At 33.4% G+C, this 24546-nt stretch overlaps 1 protein-coding gene across 6 annotated transcripts in view; it reads left to right on the top strand.

Moving 5' to 3' along the window:
- The window catches only part of PACRG (parkin coregulated), a 214331-nt gene that overhangs the window by 40775 nt on the left and 149010 nt on the right, over positions 1-24546 (top strand). For 5 of the 6 annotated variants that reach the window (XM_039718874.1, XM_039718873.1, XM_039718877.1 and 2 more), the window contains one exon: positions 8577-8711. The exons of the other annotated variant lie outside the window; for it this stretch is intronic. In XM_039718874.1, the coding sequence (XP_039574808.1) occupies positions 8577-8711 (135 nt within the window). The remainder of the gene's footprint in view (positions 1-8576; positions 8712-24546) is intronic. 6 annotated transcript variants of the gene reach the window in all.

Here is a 24546-nt window from a genome sequence, read left to right as displayed (position 1 = left end):
AAGCTCTACATCTGCTATGGGGATGCTTTGAGTGTAAAGGATGAAATGAGCTCTCAAACTTTTAAAAACCATGTTTTGACTAGCTAGATAGAATATGCCTTCCTGTGCAAAAAAAACCCATTCCTGAGAATATCCCATGAACCATAGAAAAACTTAGGTCAATCTTCTGTATTATTTCAAGTCTAAGTGGAATAAAAGATGTATACAATAATGAAAAAAAATATGCCTAGCTGAATCTCTAATCACATAAATATATAGGTCAAGAAGGCTAAGAGGAAAGCTGCTGAAGTGACATTTTAAGATCTCATTGTCTTATGTGGAAAGAAACTGAGGAAATTACAGCTGAAGCAGTTGGACAGCCTATGGCCATGAATGATCACAATGCTAAAAGGAATCTTTGTCTCAGACTCCTTTCCAAAATGAAAGGAAAAAAAGCTCCAAAACCCCTGTCAATACTCTCCAGTCTAATCAGCTTACTGAAAAGAGAGAGATTTGTGATATTTTAAGGCATTTTTAGTACCATGACAGAAAAAATGAGTACAAAAAACAATAGTAAGATTTTAAAAAATGGGGCAGGCTTTGACATTTTACAAGAGTTAATCTAGCTGTACTTCACTATGCACCTGAGACATCATGATGTCCAAAGAGTTATTATCAACTCCTTCCCTAACAGTCTATTAAAGAATCTTGGTAAAATTCACAGTACATTACTTTCTGATACTTCTGAAGAAAGCTTTTATTTTCAGGAAAAAAATGAGGTGGCAGGGCTTAAGGAAAAAAGCTATTAAATGAAGTTTAAGCCATTTCTTAGCTCATAGCATACATAAATTGAACAATTATGAAAGAAAAGCTTAGGACATGACACTGGATAGTTTATTTAAAACTTGTCACTGATGATTAACAAATGTCAGCATATGATTGCCAAACTAAAAAGTATGAAGATAATAACTTTATGTAAGGAATTTTTTAACTTTATAAAATGGTCCCCCGTATCTTCCAGACTTCCGAGACCACAGAATCCTCACTGCCCTGAATATGTGGCAGATTGATTTAGCCTACAATAACAATTCTGTATGGATTAAAGATGCTGCATAAGAGCTTCAGTATAAGGAACAGCTATATTCAATACATAGAAATGGTAATAGGATCCTACAGAGTAAAAAGTTAGAGTTTTTAAAAAATATTTAATATATTCTCGTCCAGATTAATATATTTCCATGCAGATTTAGTAGACTTCAATAACAGTATAACTTCTATCTGTTCTGAAATTATTAACATCAATGTAATGAAACTTTACTTTTAGGCATGAATAATTCTATTTTGGGTAAAGGGGTTGCAAACAAACAGTTTGGGTAGTTATGGAGATCGACACAAAATATTTGGAGAATATCAGTTACTACAGAAAGTGACTAATCCTGCATTTGCCAATATGAAAAGCAATTAAAATAACAAAATTCTGGAAGAGCTTTGTGACTTTTCAAAGATACATTTTTTCCTTCACAGTCACAACCCAGCTACTGTCAGTGTCTGTGAAGAAATATTCTGTGAGAGCTCCTTTTCACTTGCATCCTACAATTTTGACTTCTTATATGACACAAAATTGACTCTTTCACCAAGGAACATTTAACTCTTCTTGGGAGATTTTTTTTAACCTATATGCCAAGCAGACAAGCAGAGATTGTTAAAATGTTTTCAACTGCATACAATATGAATTAAAAACTATTTTTTTTCTACTGGTGTTCCTCTTCTGAGGGAATGATTTGAACTTAACATCAAATAAATCAATTGATCAATTTTCCCTGCAAAAAGGACAGATATCTTTGCAGGTTAATAAATACCTTTATGAGCAACAGTAGCACTGAAAGTAAAAGAACCTGCCCTACATTAAAATAGCTATCAGGAAAAATTTAGAAGGCTTCCAGATTTAGTACAATTGATGCACTGGAAAGCTTTGTGAAACTAATAGAGCAAGGCTATATTCATCTGGACTGGAAGGAAAGAAATATATTAGTAAAAAAATATATTAACAGTTGTCACTCTTCCCCCTTTGCATCAAAGGAAATTGCTTGGCAAACATCAGGAGAGAAATTTAAATTATATTAAATAATTATATTGTATTCCAGTAGAGAATAAGAGATGAAGGACCTTCCAAGTACTGTAGAGCAGTTTATAACATAGGCACATCTCACTTATTGAAACAGCTTATCTCTTCCCCAATCAAAAATAACATTTCTTGAGGTGGTGAAATAGAGTAATTCTGCATGCAGCTTATGTCTTACTTTCTGTAGTGTCTCAAGGCAATAACGAGACACAGTATCTTTGTACAGAATCACATGTCTAATTTTTCTTTCAAGTGGTAGTGCTTTGGAAGCATTTGTGATGTTTGCTGACCTATCAGTAGTTTCATTTGGGGGTCGTAAAATTGATTTTTCTCAATTTGACTTTTGAAGTTATAAGATGGGCTTTGATCTGTTGTCCAGATTTGTGGAATAGCCCCAGAAGCAGCTTCTAAGCATTAGATGTGGCACCATTTAAAGCATATCAAAAGTGGCACATTTGAAGAAATATCTGATACATGTTGAGGGATCGTGTTCTTTTGATATTGAATGCTTGTGATATTGATATTAAATAAAAAGAATTAATGTGGAACTCAGCAGTACCTACTGGGACATCTTACTGTGTCTCTCCTGTCATTTGAAGTTTCTCATTCAATTTTTGGTATGACTGCATAACAAAATCAAAACATGATTGCAGATTGTATTAACCACCTAAGTCAGTTTAATCAAATTAGGATCAGTAAATTAAGAAGAGCAGGACAGACTTTGCTGCTTATTACCAGTCAGAGCAGACACTCTTGGGGTAGCCTAGATGAAGTTCTGATTGTTAACACTTGCTAAGATCTGTGTTTCCAAATCTTTAGTACTGCTACTGTGTTTATTCAAAACCCTGTGGATGTCACCAAAAACTATTATCATCCTATTGTTCTGTTGCGTTGGTAGGTAACTGCCAAAATCTTGATGTTTTCTCATGGGTTATTGATGAGATTGTTTTGATGATGGGATTGTCTGTGTTACAAATGTAGAAACATGTAAGGTACTTTTGTGTGGGCTGACATCAAAAGCGCAAACTGTGTTTCATAGCTTTAGCACCTCAACCTGTTAATTAGGCATGAGTTGTACCTAGGCAGTGTTGTGTCAGTGTCTGTCCAGGCAAGGTAAGAGCTTTATCACACTATGAGGATGAGGACTGTGCGGTTGGCAGTTCTAGTAAAGTTTCAACATGGCCCTGAATAGTGCTAGGTATATTATTTGGTCTTTATTTTTGAATACTCCTGCTAGCTTGAGTATTCTTCATTGCATAGTTTGCCTTATTTCGTATATATTGCATTTTGCTTGACATTGATGTTAGGATTTGGCCACAGCTTCTGGCACCAGTACCCAAGGAAATGAATGCTGATCTTTCCCATGGTGAAGTGGATTGCCAGTTGAACTGTGCTGCATTAGCAAAGTTTAACACCAGTACAAGAGGTGGATGAAACAAACACTTTGTCAGTGGTTACATAGACATTTCCTTAATGCCACCACCTTTTCATCACTCTGAGACAGAAGGCATTAGTAAATTCTATTCTGTGGATACGGTGCAATTTTGTACACTTTTTTTTTTTTTAGTTTGAATACAAAGAATGGGAATTTATGGTTTTATTTTGAAAATTTAATTCTTCAAGGTGATAATATAGCATTATATTTTCAAGGAAGCCTTTTTTAGGTAAGATAGTTGAGTGGTCATGTAACTTTTGATTCCTGTAGCTTCAAAAATAAATTTAATTAAATATTTTTGTGAGGAAAAAATATAAAAGGCTAGGGATAAATTCCAATTTTCCTGTCAGAATCTTGGCAGACAAAAAGTGGAAATAATTTCTTCCTTCTAAATGTGTTAGTCTGGGTTAATAAGAAAAATCTTTAACCTTTAAATTTGATTATATCACTTGTCTTTCTTTTAAATACAATATATGAAGTATTATATAAGGACAGTAGGATCTCAGCCCAGTTTTTGTTTAGCTTAAACTACTTATGAAACTAGTGTTAGTTTTCACAAAAATGGCCAGTTGTCCTACACAGACATGTTTAAGTCCCTGAGTGTGCATGAAGTTTGACACTCAGAAAATGAACAAAATTCAATCTTCAAATACTAATCACTATTTAAACCTGGCTTCAAAAAATTTTTCTTAGTCATTTTACTAATGTGCCATCACTGAAAAGTTTGAGAATACAACCTGGTAAAATGGCTTTCAATGCTCATGAATCAATGAAAGAAATATGGTCTTTCTTTATTTTTTGCTTAATGGCTTGCATCTTTTATCTTGTCACATAGTTCAATGGCATAGAATTACAATAAATTAGTTTTGCAATTATCAAACTCTTCAACTTCTCTTTGGCATTTAACGAACCTCAGAATCTGTTTATTGCTTCATATACTTTACCATCATGAATATTAGCCTTTAATTAACTGGAACTCTAATCTTAATCTTTCTCACTATATTGCAATGAAACATTTTTATTAACTTGAAGAAGATAGTATTTGTTACTTTTTTCCGATAAATGGAATACTTTCAGAATGACCTTTTTATCATTAATTATAACAATATAAAATGTAAGAAGGCAAAACTCATTATACCAAAGAAAAGCATTGTCTGATTAGTTTTTGTGTATTTCACTTAGCTACATAAAATCACTGAGAAGCCTCAGCTGAGAGAGGCCTATAGAGATCATGTGGTCCAGGCTTAGATCAAGAATTGCAAGAAAGTGAAAGAGGAAATCATGCACATAAGCTCTTCCTCAGGCAGATTGTGCACAGCTAGAATGACCCAAAGCAGTGTTTGCATTAGAGAATAGTGCTCTGTGCTGGTCTCCCTAGTAATGAAGGCTTGAAGGAAAATAAACTCTTTGCAAAAGGTAAGCAGGAGTGACTCAGTACAGCCACTCTAGCAAAGGTCTCATAAGCTAGGTTTGTCAGATACAAATGAAACAAGTTGTATTCTTTAAATAAAGGAGAGCACAAAAGTACTCTTCAGTTATGCAACATTGCTGTATCTTCAGTGCAGGGACAGTTCCACTGTCTTCCTCATCGCTGATTCTTCTTTGTTCTCCATAGATGTTAGGCTCATTTCTGTCTTGATCACTTCATTGCTTTGAAGTCAGTTACTCTTCCAGGTATTTAAGGTTTCTGTATCTATTGGAGACCAATCTGACAAGAAAAGCATCTTTAAGACAAAGGGAAAAACAACAGCTCTCTCTGTTGACGCTATTTTCAAGTATTCGGTACACTGCTACTTCTCCAGCTGTACACAGTACTTTGGTAGTTATACAGTGCAAGAGTTGCTCAGAGGGTAAAAAAGCCCATATTCAAGTGTAGACAATAATGGCATGTAATATTGAAATGAGAGATATGATAACAGATGAGATTTATTAATGGAAATTATTAATATTTGGGTTTATGAATAATTATTTAATATTTTAATTGAAAAAATCAGGATTGCATAATGAAATTTATAGTTGGCATAATGTTTGGAGTTGTTATTAAAATAGATGAAAATCATGGTGTGACAGATACAAGTCACTGATATAATAGAAATGTAATGAAATATTATAGTAAAAAGTACAACATAATGTACTTAAAACTAATGACAAGAAATTATATTATTAACATTGAGGTCATCATCTGAAAAAAAATACTTGCTGTGGCAGTTAATCAATGGATAACCATAAGATGCCAGTGTGATGTCACCATGAGACTAAATGTAAGGCTGAGAGATCTACCAAACCTACTGTATCACATGAAAAATAATACTTATTTATGATTCCTGATAATAAGGATTTAGTCAACTTGAATGGATTCCTTTTTCCTCAGCTTTTCCAGTCACAGTTTAAACATACAGAAACTTTTAGTATTTTGAACACTGACTTTCAGCCAGGGGTTCCATAAATCCACTATTTTCTGCATGAATACATAAATACTTTTGTTTGTTCCACACTTTTTATTGACTTTTACTGGAGGAGAGAGTGGAAAATCTGCCCTTGTCACCTTCATGAATACATAAATACTTTTGTTTGTTCCACACTTTTTATTGACTAGATGGTTTTTTATGTCCCACGTTTTTACTGGAGGAGATAGTGGAAAATCTGCCCTTGTCCATAATGTCCTGATTTTATATTTCTTTATTTTATTCTTCCATAGTAATCATTTTCTCACTTTAATCTGTTATTTACCTTCAGTCATTATCCTCTTCTGGACCTTTTCTAATTCTACCAATACCTTTTTTTTGAGATGGCAGATCAGAGTAGGTATACTGCTTAAGATGGAGCTTCTAAGCCTTCATGTAAGGACAACGCACAATAAAGGGATTTGATACCAACATACCTTTAGGCCTTCTAGTATCTTTGTTCCTGGATAAAAAAATAGGAAGAAATTTAATTAACATAAACATATTCTCTAGAAAATTTGTAAAGTGCAGTAGAAAAAGTCTTGTAGCAAATTTACTAACATGAGTTGGGAAGAAGAGAATGTCTGGTATCAGAAAAGATATAATTTGAGATTGCATTAGCTACCTCTAATTATGGTAGTCTGCTAGAAAGAATTCAGATTGTATCTCATGTAATCAAGACAGCATATTCTTTATCAATAATTTAACTTAAAATCTAACACTGACCTCTGATATTGTACAGAAAATAATGTTTTAAAGGATGTATGAAATACCTGCTTGTGAATAATATACAAAAGAACAGAGATGCTTTTCCAGTGGCCTAAAAGTGCAGTGACTCTGAGACTTGCCTCAAATGAGAAAACAAAAACAAAAAAAAACAACCTACCCACAAAAAAACCAAGTCAAAGTACATATATTGGTGGCATAGAACAAACTGTTCCTCTGAAGAACAGCAAATGGAAGTTTATTTACATGGGTTAGAAATGCTTTTCTTTGAATGTTACTCTCCCAAAAGGGAGGGGACCCTGAAACTTTCCCCAAAAGAAAAAAAAAAAAAAAAAAAACAAAACAACATACCCACAAAAAAAACCAAGTCAAAGTACATATATTGGTGGCATAGAACAAACTGTTCCTCTGAAGAACAGCAAATGGAAGTTTATTTACATGAGTTAGAAATACTTTTCTTTGAATGTTACTCTTAACTGCTGCAGATGTGTCTACTAAACAAAATTACAGCTGTGCATATCAAATTTATTTTCACTGGACATGGTCTATCAGGGACATCAATATGCAACAATAGGTCACAGTTTAGCCCTAGTTGAAGGAGCTTGTAGAAAAGTACAGTGTAGGCTTATCAATAGTGGACTCCTCTACCTAGGTCAGTGGAAAATTGTGTGAAAACTTTTTGAGGGAAAAAAGTGCCAAGTCAAATTTAGATTTGTAATTAGAAGAGTTAAATTACAGGATAGCCTAAATGAAAATGAGGATGTTACAAATTTACATTCTGTTCACTGGAAAGCTGGATGTCTGCTAGAAACTAATGTAAGGGTGGGTCACTGAAGACAAATAGAACAATACAAAACACTGAGTTTACAATCATTGAAGCTCTCACTTTTTTTTTTTTAATGACACATTCTAGCATTTTTAACAAAAGAAACATGCAGAGAATTGTATGAAGTTCTCATCCCAGATATACAGCTATGGAGTTTCACAGTGAAGAATCAGTTGTCAAGGACATTTGAGATTAGTTTAGCTCTCTCAGACTCTCTTAGCATTTGAGATTAGCTTTGTTAATTAGCTTAAGCAATAGATTTCTTTTAAGTACTTGAAATTCTATTATCATAGTGCCAATTGTTAGTTGCTGTTACTACCATGTTTGAGAAAAAGGTTCCAGCATGAGCATTCTGGAATTGGACTGTCATTCAGACTATGCCATATGCTAAACCAGCAATACCTCAGATAAGGAACTAAGTGGAGCTAAATCAAATTTCCTCACAGGCAGATGAGAGAGGTCTGAGCAAAAGACCTCCATTCTTTCCAGTGCTTCAACCATCAATACTGAAGGACTGGAAGTCATATGAAAGCCGAATCCATAGCATTTAGGGAAGGGATATGCTAAAAGAGATTACCTGATCTCGTTACCTAATGACTAGTGAAAGGCAGTGGAAGGTGCAAACAGTAACATTAGTTGGAAATTAAGTCAAATTACTTCTAGAAAGAAACAGGAAAAGGAGAAATACTTAATTTCCCAATAACTTCTGCTACGTAATGTCACTACCTTCTTGGTGTTTTCTTTTTGCTTAAAAATGCTGTGATAATAGAAAGATCTACTTTAAAATATAGCAATTTTTATGGGATAATCTGAAAGTTGCAAAAAAAAAAAAGTAGTTAACAAAACCTGTAGATCATTACCAAAATGTACTTTCAAAAAAGTGAAGTTTTAGCATATAAAGAAGAAATCAAACTATAATTTGGGAGATCACTAATATTCTTCTTTTATATCTATTTTAAGCCAGGCTTTAGGCTTTTTCTAAAAATATATTATCACTAAACTGTGGGGTTTTTTTGTTTTGTTGGTTTTTCTTTTCTTTTTAAGGTAAGAGGGCCCCCGCCTGCAGGATCAGTAAAACAAAGACCAGCAAAACACACAGCTTTTCGCAAGTTTTATGAAAGAGGAGACTTTCCAATTGCTGTTCAGCATGAGTGTGCAGGAAACAAAATCGCCTGGAAGGTAAGTCCTGGCACAGCTGTGACAACCAGCTGAGCTTATTGAAGTGACATCTCTCATTGTCCAACAAAGTTAGCTTGCAAGTAAATACACTGAAATAATTTCTTAGCAAATGGAAGATGGTGGGAAAGTCATTAGAGAAAGGCCCCTGAGTCAGTTGTCTGCCTTGGCTAACAATTAAATTATATTCTGCAAAAAGGAAGATGACAGAGTTGCTTTGCCTTGGAGAATTGCCTCCTGCCCGATTCATCTCTATTTTTATGAGGACTTGGCAATGCAGCCTGTTTCAGGCAGTCCATCAAATGATGGAAGTGGCTGGATACAGAGAGCAGCAGCCATTTATCTCCCCCAGATTTCACCTTCCTGCAGGACACTTCCAAATAGAAGCTTTAATTACCTAAATGGATAGGTCAAGATTGTCTGCTCCCTGAAAATGCAGAGCAGAATACAAACGAAGGCAGATTCTCATTCCAGGGCTGTACTCTCAGGCTCCAGCATATGTCAGACAGCGTAATCGCTGTCATACGTGCCTCTGTTACAGGCTGACCTCCACTGCTGAAACCATTACAGCTCCGACATTTCTCTGACAAAAGGTTAATTGGCTTCAAAATAAATGTATTGCCTAATGACTCTATTCTAATGCGGCTGTGTTTCTCTCTAAAATGCTTGGTGACGTTATTTGTAAAACTTGCCAATCTTCTAAGTGACTACTGCAGACTTTTAAATTTAATTTAAAGAATGAATGCTGATCTTTAACCTGCTCCTACTATTTAATTATTTTGGTTATCATGAATTACTTTATTTTTTGTCTCATTTATTGGACTAGAAAGATTTTGCTGGAAGCCATATTAGTTACAGAAAATTAACATGAAATGCAGGAACAAAATGTGTCAGATTTTTGTAATGTTTTAAATTTTTCATGTTGTAAACATGATACCAGATTTAAATGTAAAGCTCTGTTAATTCAACACTAAAAGGAGGAATTTTGCAATCATAACTGATTCTGCTTGTAATGAAGCAAACAGGATTGGCTCTGTAGTGTGGTAAGTAGTACAATATTTGATAGTAACTAAATTTTTAAGATAGCTCTTTTGCTTATTGAAATACAGAAGAAAGATTTGTACTACTATTTTGTTACCTTTAGAGGTTTTGAATCAGCACAATGAACAATTAATAGTCCTTGCAGCAAAGGGAATCTCTGTCCTAAAAGACTTTACCCACAATCAAGATGAGATTCCACTGCAATTGGGCTTCAGGCAACAGTAGAAATTCCCTTGCTGGACTAGAACTCACAGGCTTATAACTCAAGCCTGCACTCTGATCTTTCATCACCAGGTGAAGCCCAAAGGTGATTTTCAAGTAACTGCAAAAAAAATCTGCACAATTTAATTTTCATCTTGAGGCTTTTTAATTTCTAATTTCTCAAAAATCAAACTAAGAGGTACAGAAATACTGCTGGACTGGCATTCCACTAGATGATGCTAGTGACTGCTTAGTTGACTTAGGACATCAGGAAATTAAATGGAGCTGCATAAGAAATTCAGATGGGACATTAGCAGAAGGTTTTTCATCGAGAGGGTGGTTGGTCACTGGAACAGATTCCCCAGGGAAGTGCTTGTTAATTTCTGGACAAACCTCTTAGTCATATGATTTAGATTTAAGTAATCCTGTGAGGAAAAAGGAGTTGTATTTGATGATCCTTATGGGTCACTTCCAGCTTGCTAACTTATCTGCAAGCCTTCCAACCACAGATGCATGCTAAAGTAAGTGTTTGATTTCTGTATCTGGCAATTTTAATTGTTGGAAATCATACTGCCTTGAACAGTCACAACAGCAGAGTCTCTAGTCAAAGATTCAGCATGTATTTTTTCTTAACACATTCTGCAGTCTTCTAGACCCAATGTCCACCTACTGCAGTAAAACACTGGCTTTTTGCTAGGGCAATGTAGGCCTGAGATGTCATGCAAGACTTATTTTTGCTATTGTGCTAATCCTTTATTTTGGAAAAAAAAATATTAGAACCTCAGCATGAATGCAAGTAAGCAGCACAGTAGTAGACTATTCCATTTCTGTATTAGTGCATGTTCAGATTCAACCTTATTTCCCTTATTCCATGCTACTTAATTTAGTCACAAATCAATCCTGACTGAGTTCTGTGTCAGGCAGGCACTCAACCACACTGAGGTAGTAGAGTTACTTGAGGCTATTGTTTAGTTTGACATGCAACTGTCATTGATTACTGTGCAGTTTAAGTACATGAAACAGGCAAACTGGCATTTTCCAGTTCAAACTTTTCATTAGATACCTTCTGAAGTCTTACAGGCTGCCCAGAGCTGCAAAAGGGTGAGAATGTTGTTCATCATTAGCTGATACTTAAAGATACAGATTAATTAAGGTCTCTGGTTTTCACTTGTTTAAGGACATAGTTGCACTACTCAAAAGACATCTAATGGCTATTTTTCATCAGTTCATTAGTTATATATCTAATTAAAGAAGTTAACTTTCTAGTAATATATTCTACTTAATACTGCTAAATTCATGATAACTGGAAAGATATCTTACGTATGGAATGTGTTGAGGCAAATGTCCTATAAAAGCTTGACTGAAGTATACTTAGTGCATGAATCATGATCAAGTGGAAGGATAAAAAGAAGAAATTAATGATAACAATGATATTTTAATCCTGCCATAATTACCCAATATCAATGTTTTATGTTGAGAGTGTTTATCTCTGTTTAGTTATAATATATATCATAGTTCATATCACTCTTATTAGTTTGTCTGTCAAGTGGTGCATGAGAGAAAATGTGGAGTGTCTCAGAAACCTGATTTTTTTACTGGTAAAGGAAAATACTACACGATTGTGTTCTTTCCTGCAAAATACACAGCTGTATTTTATTTGCTTCTATGTTTGTTTTTATAATTACTGAATCAAAACTGTAATTGTCAGACATTAATTTTTTTTAAACACTTTGAACACTTATTGATTATGTTGTAATTCTTTGGACAGAATACAGTAATTTTCAGCCAGAACAGGAGAATCTGAAATGCTTTAATATACAAGAATTGTATTTGGTTAATATGTATCAAAAATTTACACAAATGACCCTTGATATTGTGACAGTTCTGCATATCTGTCATTTTAAGTCCATGATTAATTACTTGTAAGGGCTGGCTATGCGTAGCTGTGGTTGTAGACCTAGATGAAATATAAATTTAAACTTCAGGAAATGTATAGAACTGTTTCTGAGTAACTGCATGTGTTGAATATTTAATTATGAAATAACAGTGCTTTTTTGTTGTTACGTAGCTTAATGGTTTCCAAAATGTACTAAATTTAGAAAGAGGCATTCTTGCTCCAAATTAATCCTAAGCATAAACAAGATTAAACTGTGCAGATAAATAATGGTGTTTACCTTGGTGTCTTTTCTTAAAAAAATGGACCAAAGCAAATTAAATCTCTCTAGATTATTATAGGAAGATGTATGTTCTTGGTGAATTTTCAGACTAAGTCTTTACATATATTCAGACATCTCTGAATATTTCTGTAATGCTGTCATTCTGGTTGGTAAGTTTAACTATTATTGCAAGTTTAAATAAACCTGTTTCAACCTAATGGAAAAAAAATGTAAAAAGATAACATACACTTACAACATATTAAACACAAGAACAGGAAATTGAAGCTGGTTTTGAAGAATACCATCCAGATTAAAAAAAAAAAAAAGGATCAAAAAATTCTGATAATGCCTAAGGAAAATTATGTGGTTCTAGAGGATATAATCACATTTATTTGTGAAGAAGACATTGATTGTCTTGGGGTTCCTAATGTTTGTTTTCAACAATTAGAAGTTGTCCTTTTGTCATTTTGAAAAAGTGAATGTAGAGAATGACTTGTTAATTATGTCTGTGAAAACAATACATAACTTGATACACAAATTTCTGGCTTTGATTGCAATTAAATTAACAAAATCATTTCAAAATTAATTCCAGACTTTTCATCCCCTTTCTGTGGATGTCCCTGTAGTCAGTGAATTCTTTGCTAAATAGTGTACATGCAATGTAACATTTTAATATCTAATTTGAAGCCTTTGTTTTTATTCTTCCTTGGTAACCAAAAAAAGAACCATATATATACCAGTGCCTTAAAATTTCTGCAAATATTGAATGTTTATGTTTCTTCTGTAAAGTAGTTTTTAAGATCTGGAAATAAACAACTTATTTGGTTGAGTTATTGAACAAATGTTCAAGGGTCTTTCCAAATAGGAAGCACTTGTTTTTTTCTAAGAGAGAATGAATAATAATGGCATGGTTTGAAAAAGTATTTCTAATGTGTATTAGATGTAAAACTTGGGAACATAAATTTTTGTTAATTTAGAATTAGATAATATTAGAAACTGATCTTTATATCAAAAGAATGTACTAAAATATTTATAAGTCTTTTGACTACTTTTGTGGGATCCTACAGTTCTTTTTCAGCTTATGTATATTGCAATTTTATTTCAAAATGTATTAATACATTCTTTTGCACAATCTCATACCAAGCTATGAATAATAAAAGCTCATAGTTCAGGTCTGAAAAGGACTTCCATTTTTAAATATACGATACTGAATTAAAAAAGGTCAGAATGCAATTAAACCTTTGACTAAGAAAGTTGATAAAACCAAGAAAGTATTTCTGATTATAAAGTATGTGTTTGAAATGCAGTCTCTCTGTATTAAATAGCAAGTCATCAGAATGTTTGAAAAATTATTTTTAAGGGAGTGGAGTTAATTATGCAAGTTATTATGCAGGAGTAAGAAAAGCTTCTATTCTTCAAAAGAATTGTAGCAATTTCAGAGAAATGAAAGCCAAATTCAGAAACTCAAACTTTTTAAAGCAAAATGTCAACATGAACATGATTTCCAATTTTTGGGTTTTTTTCACAAAGTATCTGTATTCACTAAGGATATGACTTCTACCATTTTAGTTTCTCTTCATTTCTCTTTCCTACACAGTTTTGGATTTGGTTGGGTTTTTTTTTTGTTTGTTTTTTTTTTAAGGGGCTAGTATAAGCTATGGTAGCAAATTTATTTCTTTGTGATATAAACTAAATGCAGGGCTGAAAGAAAGTGATCTGCCTTCAACATCATGATTTTGGAGTGTGCATACACTTTCTCCTTTCACCTGCTACTGAAAGTTGTTTTTAGTAGTAGGGAGTACAAATAATTTGAACTTTCCATAGTACGGTTTTTATTAGTATGTTGTATACTAGTTTACATAGAATTCTGAACTTCTATGATTAAGCTGGTACCTATATCCAACACTAAGAAAAAAAGTTTTTCTTTATTTGTTTTGGTGGTGGTTTTGGTTTTGTTTTGGTTGGTTGGTTTGGGTGTTGGACATTGTTTTAGGGTTTTCTCTATAAAATAATTTTGTTTTAAATTTTGTCTTATTTCTTCGAAGTGTAGTCTTTTTTGCTTGCTTGAGGGATAAGTTTTAAGAGAGATAAAATACGTTTTTTATATCAAACAATATAGTCAGAGAGGAGACAAGTTTTCATTTTGCAGAGCTTTCAATTATTGTCTTTGTATTTTTCATTTTTGTAGCATTGTTTTTTCATTAAACCAGATGAATAAACACTGTATGTTATTCACTATGTAGTATCAAGTAAACTTAGGTAATACTTTCCAAAGTTCAAATCTCCAAATAAATTAGAAGTAATTGTATGGAGCTCATTTACCCTAAAGACTGACCCCATTATTATACTGTCATCTTGCAATTTGTGTAATTCAAGACGTAATTCAAGAAGTTCAGGGGTTTTAAGCTTGTTGCTATCTAAGGGGGAGGTTCAACTTTCTGTTTCTGAAGCATACTTGACACTGGCACTGACATTTATCAGAGCCCTCTTTGGGCAATTTTATCTCACTAACTCAGGAAAAGAAGATGGGTGTGTTTTTTCTTGATAAGCAACACATTCATAGTCTTGGAAACTTTGATTATATGACAATCCATGAGTGCTAATTGTGTGTGTTGGTGAAGAAGAGACAAACAGTAGCAAAGTACAGTGAAAAATGTGAGAGAGTTGAGGGATTTCGAAACTGTTGTTTTCAGCAGTCATGATCAGCTAGATTTCTTTAGCTGTTCATGGAATTGCAGCCTCAGATACCTGAAAACAAAGAGAACAAACTGCTGTGAAAATGAATACTTCTTTAAAATATATTTTCAGATAGAGACATATTTTTTCTGCTTCCACTTTTTGTTAAACTGCATTTAATATCATCTTAGTAAAAGATGTTGAGTGGAAACTGTAAAAAAAAAAAACAACCCTGGTAAATCCTCCACAAGTGTTGTCCTGCAGAATGAAAGCTTTTTGCAAGGTTATGTAGAAAGAGGAATGGTCATGTATCGTGCGGAGACACAGTTGGTGCAGCACAGAGTGGTGTTAGTTTATATTTTATTTAATGTCTTCATTCATGTTTTAAGCAATAGCTCAGTTTTCTGCTGCAATTGACCTCTGTTTATCTTTCCCAGAGGGCTCCTTCTTTAAAATCGTTCCAGTAATCATTAATAAACCTGTCTCCAGTATAAGTGTCTTGGTATAACAGAAAATTGAAGTGTGGATTCAAGAAAAGGCAATGGAAAGCAAGAATTTATTAAACCAGAAATAATACATAATAATTTAGAGAAACTAGAAGTAAGAATTGAGTTAAAGAAGTAAGGACTTGAAGAAGCAAATTTTAAGTGCTGCCTGTGGGAAAAAACCCCACTATTAAGAGATACAATGTAAACGAATAGTTTGGATACTAGTATTTTTTTAAAGGAAAGCAAAATCCTCAGTTTTCTATTACGACAGTAATACAGCAAACTGTGTGGCATTGCAGCAAGAAAGAAGTATTCAGCTTTAAACTAAAAATAGTAATGCTCAGTTGCATCTTAATTCAGTAGTTGCTAATAATCTGTATACTATGGCTTACTGAAGCAAGCACAAGCCAATACTTTGCATAAACAGTCGTGTTTAGGCAAATGTCATTCATCATTCTTTATGACTGTTGCATTAGTACCCAACTAATCACTACCAAAAGTGTTGTCTTGGATGATGTGCATGTGACTTTTTCTTAGAGATGGCTAAAAATTTCCAAAAAAAACCTGTCGTTTTGTTTTTTAAATGCAGAATACTAAGAAAAAGGCTCATCTTAATGACTACGACCTGGTTTTTATTTGATGAACACTCCTTTAAATTTCTTGAGCAATGTTATATAGTGCTATACATATACCCACTCTATGACCCTAGGTCATAAAAAGAGAGAATGTAAAATATTTTCTAGCAAATTAAACAACAAAATTTCCATTGACTGCAATAGAATGGGATTATTATTGCCAGATGGAAATATTGTTCATCCTCCTGTCCCTTTTTCTCCGTATGATATTACAAATTTTCCTGCGGTCTATTAAGTTTTGCGTTGATAATGCTCACAGGAATCTATTTTTGATCAACTGTCACAGAATGATAGGTCCATAGAATCATACAATTCTGGGTATGAAGGGGACCTCAATGATAATCTGATCCAACCTTTCTTGGCAAAAGCGTAGTCTAGCCAAGATTGCCAAGCCACCTTTCCATCTATAAATTATAAAGGTTAAGACAGTTAGGATTTTTCAACCTGGAAAAGAAGAGGTTTCAGGATGACTTAATTGTAGCCTTTCAGTATCTAAAGGGAGCCTGCAAGAGAGATGGAGAGACATTTTACAAGGACACATAGTGACAGGACAAGGGAGAATGGCTTTAAATGGACAGAGAGCAGGTGTGAATTAGATAATGGGAAGAAATTCTTTACTGTGAGGCTGGTGAGGCACTGCAACAGGTTGTCCAGAGAATTTGTGGTTCTTGGCCAGACTGAGCAACCTGTGGTGTGATCTTGTGGAAGGTGTCCCTGCCTGCAGTTGGAAGCAGGAAGGGGTTGGAACCAGGTGATCTTTAAGGTCCTTTCTCACACAGACCATTCTGTGATTCCATGACAGTGTCCCAAGTTATGAATGTTCCAGAACTTACAATCATCCTTTTTTACAACTGCCAGTTCAAATCTTTGTCTTAAATCTAAGGCAGCATTAGTTTTGATCTAATTACATTTATATTTAACAATATGTTAATTTTATATTCATATGCAATAGGTTTGTGGTTGGATTTTTTCAAAATGCACTATTTATATTGACTCTAGAATTTTATGTGACATGGCTAAGTTTAATCATCTTTCAGTTTAATCATTTACAGACTAAAATAGGGTACCAAGCAGATGTCCTTCAATTAAGGCAACATTTTTTACATTGTTGAGTAATTCTGGGTACTTCCAGTTTCCATTCCATGGTACATATAGTCACAGAAAGTATTGCAACAGTGGGTTTCTCAAGTTTGAAATTTCTGTGTTGATTTGATCCCACCACTAATAACACTAATTCCAAATAAATTTATCATATTAAAATCTTAGTTTGCAAAAGCACTATGCTAGAATTAATTTTCTGTTGAAAAAACATTGTAATAGTAGTGCTGGTCTAAGAAGAAATGTGAGATATTAGAGATTAAAAAAGAATCTTATTAAAATATTGCTGAAAAACTCTGTTGCAAAATGCTATGTTTTTATGAAATCCCATAAAAAATCATTGTGACTATTTCAGTAATTATCACCATTCTCATTGGTTAATTTTATTTTGTACATTTAAACTAGTATTTTTAGTGAAACACCAAATTAATGTCACATTATGTATTAGAGGTTACTCAATGCAATCCCTCCTTTTTACCAGTTGTGGCTCACAAGTAATGTGATTGTAAAATGTAATTCTTTCTGGAGTTAGATTTTTACAGTCCTCTAGTCCTTTCCATTTCTTTCATATTTATAATTTAGTAATTTAATGAAATGTCTCTTTTCTCTGTGCTCAGAAAATGTACCATATTTTTTAAAAATATGGCAGGCCCGTTTACTTACTGGCTGAATAATGTTTTTCTTAAGAAGTAAAGGTTTTACTATAAATGTGTAAGATCTCCTTTCTTTTAACATCAGTGCTGAATCTGGGGACTAGTGTTGAGATGGAGTATAAAAAAGCCTTGCAAAGAATAGTAACAGTTTACCTGATTCCTATAGTACAGAGCAGACATATTTCATTCATTGACTCCTCTGTGGCTAATTAATAGTTGCAACTCATCCCAGGATTCTAGAAAACAGTAATGTTGTGGCAGTTAATTTACTGTTCCTTTCCCTCTGAATATACAATTTAAGCCATTCCTTTATTTGATATAATTTGCCATCTCTTGAAAGTGTATGGAATGAAAACTCAGCCATGTATCAGAAATAAGTTTAATTTAAATTTGCTAAATGACCTCTGAAAGCTAGATGAAAGATTTTCTGCTGAATGGGCTGGTGCTCCCTGCCTGTATAATGTATGTGAGAAATTAGTGTGAATGGTTCACTTTTATGGAGTAGTGCTGCTTATGGTAAGCCTGCAGAAACAATTTTCCCCCAAGCCTCCATCTGTTCTTCAAACCAGGGCATATGCCATCTCATCGAGCTTGAAAGTCAACTGATTTATAACTCCTGAAAAGTGCATAGATTGAAAAGAAAGGTCGACTGCTGCTATGTGACAATGATTTGCTAGGTACTTGGATAAAGACAATTCACGTTACTATGGACTCCAGAGGACACAAGTGGTAGTGTAAGCTTTGGAAATTGGTAAATTGACATTTAGGACAAAAACAAATTGCTCCTCCTCCTTCAGGTAAGCAGATGCCTTTCTTCTTAAAGATGGAAGCATTTTAGAAAGTAAGTAGGTAATACAGCCAAGACTTGTTATACTTGTTATACTCAGAGTAAGCTTTTCCTAGCTACAAAGGTTGCCATCTAGAAGTGCCATGACTTGTTCCACTTTAATCTTTAAGGTACAAGCAGAAACATCTGTCTTTAAAAGTGCATCTTGTTGTTTTGTCAGAAAGTTTTGTTCAGTGCCACAAACATAGCACTGATGAATTTTCTCTATCTACCCTGAAGGTGATTTCTGAGCCGTATCCAATTAATGGATGACTTGTTCTCTGGCCATTAGTTATCAGCCTTCCTACTTTTACCTAAATATTGCAGAGTTCTCTGGCAAGTGACAAAACAAATGGAATTGACAACATAAAAATCAATATGTGTTTGATGTTTTCATTTCTAGTAGTCATTTACTGTGACCATTCTGCTCTGAGTCTCACATACTGAATAATTTCTTCAACCACTGTTTCTTACCAATTCTGATTTTTTAATAACATTTCAGGTAAAATGTGGAATGGAGTTAAGTGCATTTTTTATTTAAGAAAGAAATGTAGAAATTATACAGTCTTTCAATATGAAAATATGGAGCAGATTTTGCCTAGAAAAACACAAAGGTGATGTTTAAAAAGTTCATGTGAACAACAGCAAGAGTCATTCTCTACAATTATAAACTTTTTGCTTCTTAAGGTGTCTGTAGCATCCATTAGGAAAAAAATGCCTTTGTAGCTTTCCATAATCATCTGATTTTGTGTAGCCATGGATAGCCTGACCTAGCTCACACAGACAAGTATACCTTCAGAACATAAAATTCAGTGAAGAAAAGGAGAGCAGTGCAGATTAACTAGATCATCATTATCAATTATTTCTTTTGTAAAAATATAAGTCACTACCCAACATAGATACTGGTTATTCATATATTGTGTATGCTATTGACTGATTAAAGATGGTTAAAATGTTGAGTTAAGAAACAATGACAATTACATACAAATTCTAAGTACCTTATTTTGCTGTAAGAGTGTTGAAGAGATATGTTAAACACTTCAAATGCAGCTTATAAAATTGTAAGATGTGTAAAGGAGAATGTGAGGCATTTAAGAAAACTTCATACTGTGTGTCTATAAATTGAAAGATAAAAGTTCACTATCACTGAAAATATATATTCTAAATCATATTCAATGAATATGTCTACTTTGGAAATGTATTTTTTGTGGATGTCTGTTCTCAGTTTTGTGACAAGCTCTATATATTTTGTTAATTTTTCATTGTTTCATTTTTGTTGTCCACTATATATTAGGCATGTGTGTGAGGCAAATTAATCTCCCTCAGTTCCATTTAATTTCCTATACTACTTTCAAAGCATGAATTAATTCATCATCATTTCAGTATCATTTTCTCATCACTAGCCTTGATGAATGTTTCACATCAAATTCATGTTCACATCTACTATGCTACTGAGTTCTGATCTGGCCTAAGCACTGCTCTCATTTCTCACATTGTTATTCTGCAAAATAATAGTATCTCTTCGCTAATAATACCTGTTATATTGCCCTTTTTCTTTCTTCTGTCTTGTTTTGTTTTGTTTTTTTTATCTGTATTTCCTCTTGCTTAACTATGAGGAGTTTGTTTTCATGGGAAAGCATTTTTTTTTTTTAATCTGTATTTCCTCTTGCTTAACTATGAGAAGTTTGTTTTCATGGGAAAGCATAGGTTATTCATAGGCATAACATGGGTTATTCACAAGCATAACTCATCAGGATCTGGTTTAAGTAAGGAATGCCTTTTATATATATATTTTTTATGAAGTGTGTCCTTCATCAGAACTCATTTAGATTAGGATTGATGAAAACTTCCTAAAACAGCAACACCTAAATTTTAGACTTTTTTCTTTCCCTAAATTCCCTTATCCTTTGAAAGTTGTTGACATCTTGTTTTGATGAAATATAAATTTGGCATGAAGGAGATCTGTTCCTGCAAATATTTAAGCATGCACTTAATGTCTTGTGATTAAACCCACTGAAGTCAAACTTTTGCTTGCACTATGTAACATTGGGGTGAGATGTACCTACCTCTAGAATGAGAAAAAGATATTTCCATTTGTTTGTTTTCAATCACAAAGATGTAACTTCCCTAAGAAGTGCTAGTTTCAAGTTAATATTATTGCATCTTTAAGACAAGATCTTAAAACTTCAACTCATTTAAAAGTGTCTGATAAAATCTCTATTAAGGTGATTGAATAATGTGTTTTATGAAAAAAAAAAAGAAAGTCTGTATTTGCATTTCAAATAGCGCTGGGAATTTTTGACAGTAGTAGTAGCATGTGGTAGTTTATCAGAGCAAAAATAAGATATCTTAAATATTTAAATGAGATAGTTCCTCTTGGCTTTCGGCTTTGCACATTAACACTGAGGAAACAGACGATTGTGGGGAATTATAAGTACTGCAGTTTTACTAAGTGACACAATCTGTGGGTTGCTAGGATGCTCTGCTGTGGCTTCCTTCAATACCATGAAAAAAAATGTGTCTTAATTAGGTTTTAAAGCTACATAGTTTCCCTATACTGAAAAAATATAAATAACTATAGGACCTGGTAGAATCCTATATTTAGAATATCAGAGTTAAAAGCCTCAATAACCTAACTGGCATATTAGACTTTGAAATAGTTAATTTAAATCTCATGCATTGTTTTCAAACTAATATTATATTCATAAATGCAGGTAAATCAGTGCCTTATTTAAAGAACTATTACAAAAAAATAGACAAATGAAAATTACAAATTACAGTCTTTAAAGACATACAAATATTCAGATGAATATCTTCTCAGGCCATAATGTGGCTAAAAAAGGGTATTGCTTCCAGTGTAATCAAAACTTCAGTCTGAATGCAGATGTCTTTAGAAATATGAGTTCTATTGTAATGTTGTGGATCTTGTCTCATAATGAAGACCATGTGCACTGAAGTACAGTTTTGCTGTCAAAAAGTAACACAGTCAATATCGCTTTGTTCTCTTCATATCCAAACTAATTCTGCTAGTGTCAGAAGCCTGTGATGGTACACTTCAGAATCATAAATACCTATATGAGCTTGTACCATGAGTGATGCTCCCATTCTATGTTTCTATCTTGTCCTTTCAGGCTCTTAAAAAGGCCGGTTCAGATGGGAAACCCCTACTCTGCTTTGCCATTTAACAACAGCATTGGAACATTGCTGCTCTTATTATTCCTAGAGTGGTAGAGAGGGGCCCTGGATAAAGCCCATATCTGAGGAGAAACATTCCTTTTAACAAAGCTTGGGCTACAGTGTCAATTTTGCCCTTGAACTCAGTTGAATTGAAGTTTCCTTTGAATCACTGGTTACCTTGTGTTTCCACAGAGTGAAAGACAAAATGCGTTAACTTACCTTAATACTTTTTTGCTTAATATGTTCACAGATCAGTTCAAATGCTTACTAAAAACAAACAAACAAACAAACAACAAAAACCAGCAGAAGCCAAGCCACATATTAGTCAGGTGAAAACTGCAGTCATTTTTATGTCTGTTCCAAAATCTAACCTTCTGTTTACTGTGCAGCACTTTGAGTGAAACCACAAGTAACTATAAATTGATACAAAAGGGCATAGTATTTATTTGTTTGGAAATTTGTATTCCATCATTATTAAGACTATTTTACTCCTTTCAGAGTTAAATAAACTTTCCTGTTTAAAATTGTTGCTGTCATAAGGTCTCAGGGGCTGTTTCATTTTGAGCTCAAATAATAGTTGCCAATTTCCTAATTTAGCTGGGAAATTCTAGCTTCAGCTAGAGGTGAGGAAAGCTGCATTTGTGTTTTCTAGAATTAGATCTGTATTTTATATCTGCTTTCTGCTTTACTGTTTTTCATTCCTTAAATGCTTTGATGCTTTTCTGAAGAAGTTGGGAAAATACACTGTATAAAACGCTTCAGAATATTACTGAATTTGTCCTATTCTTTTTTAGTGAACTATAAGAAGCATATAGCCAGAGTCATGATACTACAAACCTTCCCCAAAATGAGAAAAAAAAAATTAAAAGTTTATCTGATAAGGAAAAACCTTGAACTTTTTGAATTTAAGCCTGGATTTTTATTAATCTTTTAACTAGAACTTACTAAAAAAATTCCTTTACAAATTAGATCACAACTGCATATCATATTATTTGCAATGTATTTATCATCAACTGTGATTAATCTGATCTATTATTTCTGTGAGATAATAAAATAAGGTCATAAAATTCAGTCTACCTTCAATAGAAGTCCTTAAGCTGTGTGTAACAAGTGTGGAAAGATGAACTGAATAAAACTTCCTGTTCACATAGCTCCTGACATCAGTCTATCAGTTATCCCTTGTCTCCAGACATTCATGACAGCAGAAAACAAGGTTATGTTAATGTGTTCTTTTGTACAGAGTTGCAGCTAATTAGGACAACAGTCTGTTTTCAAGGGTATAGAAAGTCAAACTTACATGGATTGACCACCTCAGAGGTGATTTAAACCATCTGACTGACATTGCATGAAGTTGATTTCAAATACAGAATAGAATAGAATAGAATAGAATAGAATAGAATAGAATAGAATAGAATAGAATAGAATAGAATAGAATATTTCAGTTGAAAGTTGTCATGCCATGATAATCAAGTCCACTGCCTGATCACATTTTGATGCACTGGTTAGATAAAACTAGAAACCATCAGTAATAACAATCACAGAGATCAGAAGCTTCAGCCTCATGCCTTTTCCTCAGGTATATGTTTATTTATGCATCAAGAATCCTAGATTATGAATCTAGGTTTTTTAAACATAACATAATGTGGTGATATAATCTAATATGTTGACTATGAGGTTAGAATAATCTTTCAAAAATATCTTTCAAGAAGTGAATTAATTTTTAGCTTTGCACTAGCTGTAATTCAAAATTCTAGTTACTGGTTAGCATTGGGATATTCAATGAAAATTTAAAGGTAACAAATACACATTGGAATTGCTGGAATTGTGGTGTTTCTCTTAATCTTTTATTTTATCAAAGAGGTTTGCTTATAAGCCTTAGAATGTAAAAGTGAATTCTCTCTAAGAGTGAAGCATGTTTTCTCCGCTTTAAAAATTAATTCTGTACCCATGTATATTTCATTATATAAAGTGGCAGCCTTTTATACTGCTGTAATTTCTGTAGAGAAGTCAAAACTATTCCATCATTGCACAGAGTAACAGATAATGGGCACAAATACATTAGAATGGTTTTTCTAAGTTTTTATGTTTAAAACTATATTTTCATATCAGCTAAGAAATGTCTTTGCTTATACCCACATTCTCACCTGCAGATTATGAAACTGGTGACTAAACAGGGTAAGCCTCTAAGATATTATCTAGATAAAAATTACTGCCTTTTGTTTTCAAATGGGTTTTTTTAAGTTGTTGCCTCTGATCTGATCTAATGTTATATGAAAATAATTTGGTTCAGATCTTCCATATCATAGCATACATGCAAGATTTCGTTAAATCAGTAGAAACTTCCATGGCCTACCTAGAACCTACCAAGAAATACTGTGTACCTGCATGGAATTATTAGGGTTGCTCAGCAATAAACAGTACCCTCAGTAGAAACTTCCATGGCCTACCTAGAACCTACCAAGAAATACTATGTACCTGCATGGAATTATTTAGAGTTGCTCAGCAATAAACAGTACCTGAGTCACATTTGGTGAGTATTTGTTTCAGAATACTTTAAAATACTTGGTGAAGTCGTTAAATAGTTACATTCTTTGTTTGCAAATTCCCATTTAAATTAATCTATCTAAGTCACAGATTTAGTGGGCCAAATATTTTGTTCTAACTGTACTTACATTTTCTCCTATTTATTTCTAACTTTAAATGCATATGAGGTTTTTTCCCATAGAAATATTTTTCCAATAAATGCTACATTTTTTTGAAGAACCACAAAAAAGTCGTTTTCAAGGCCTCCTAAAGAAACCTTCAAGTTAAGGTCAAGCTTATAATATCATATATTTCCCTGGCTGCCACACCTTTATTGATATATCAAGAATTTAAATAATTTCAA

The sequence above is a fragment of the Passer montanus genome, unplaced genomic scaffold (assembly GCF_014805655.1).
Source record: "Passer montanus isolate IOZ18808 unplaced genomic scaffold, ASM1480565v1 scaffold40, whole genome shotgun sequence".
Taxonomy (NCBI): Eukaryota; Metazoa; Chordata; class Aves; order Passeriformes; family Passeridae; genus Passer; species Passer montanus.
This window is presented reverse-complemented; position numbering and strand designations above follow the sequence as displayed.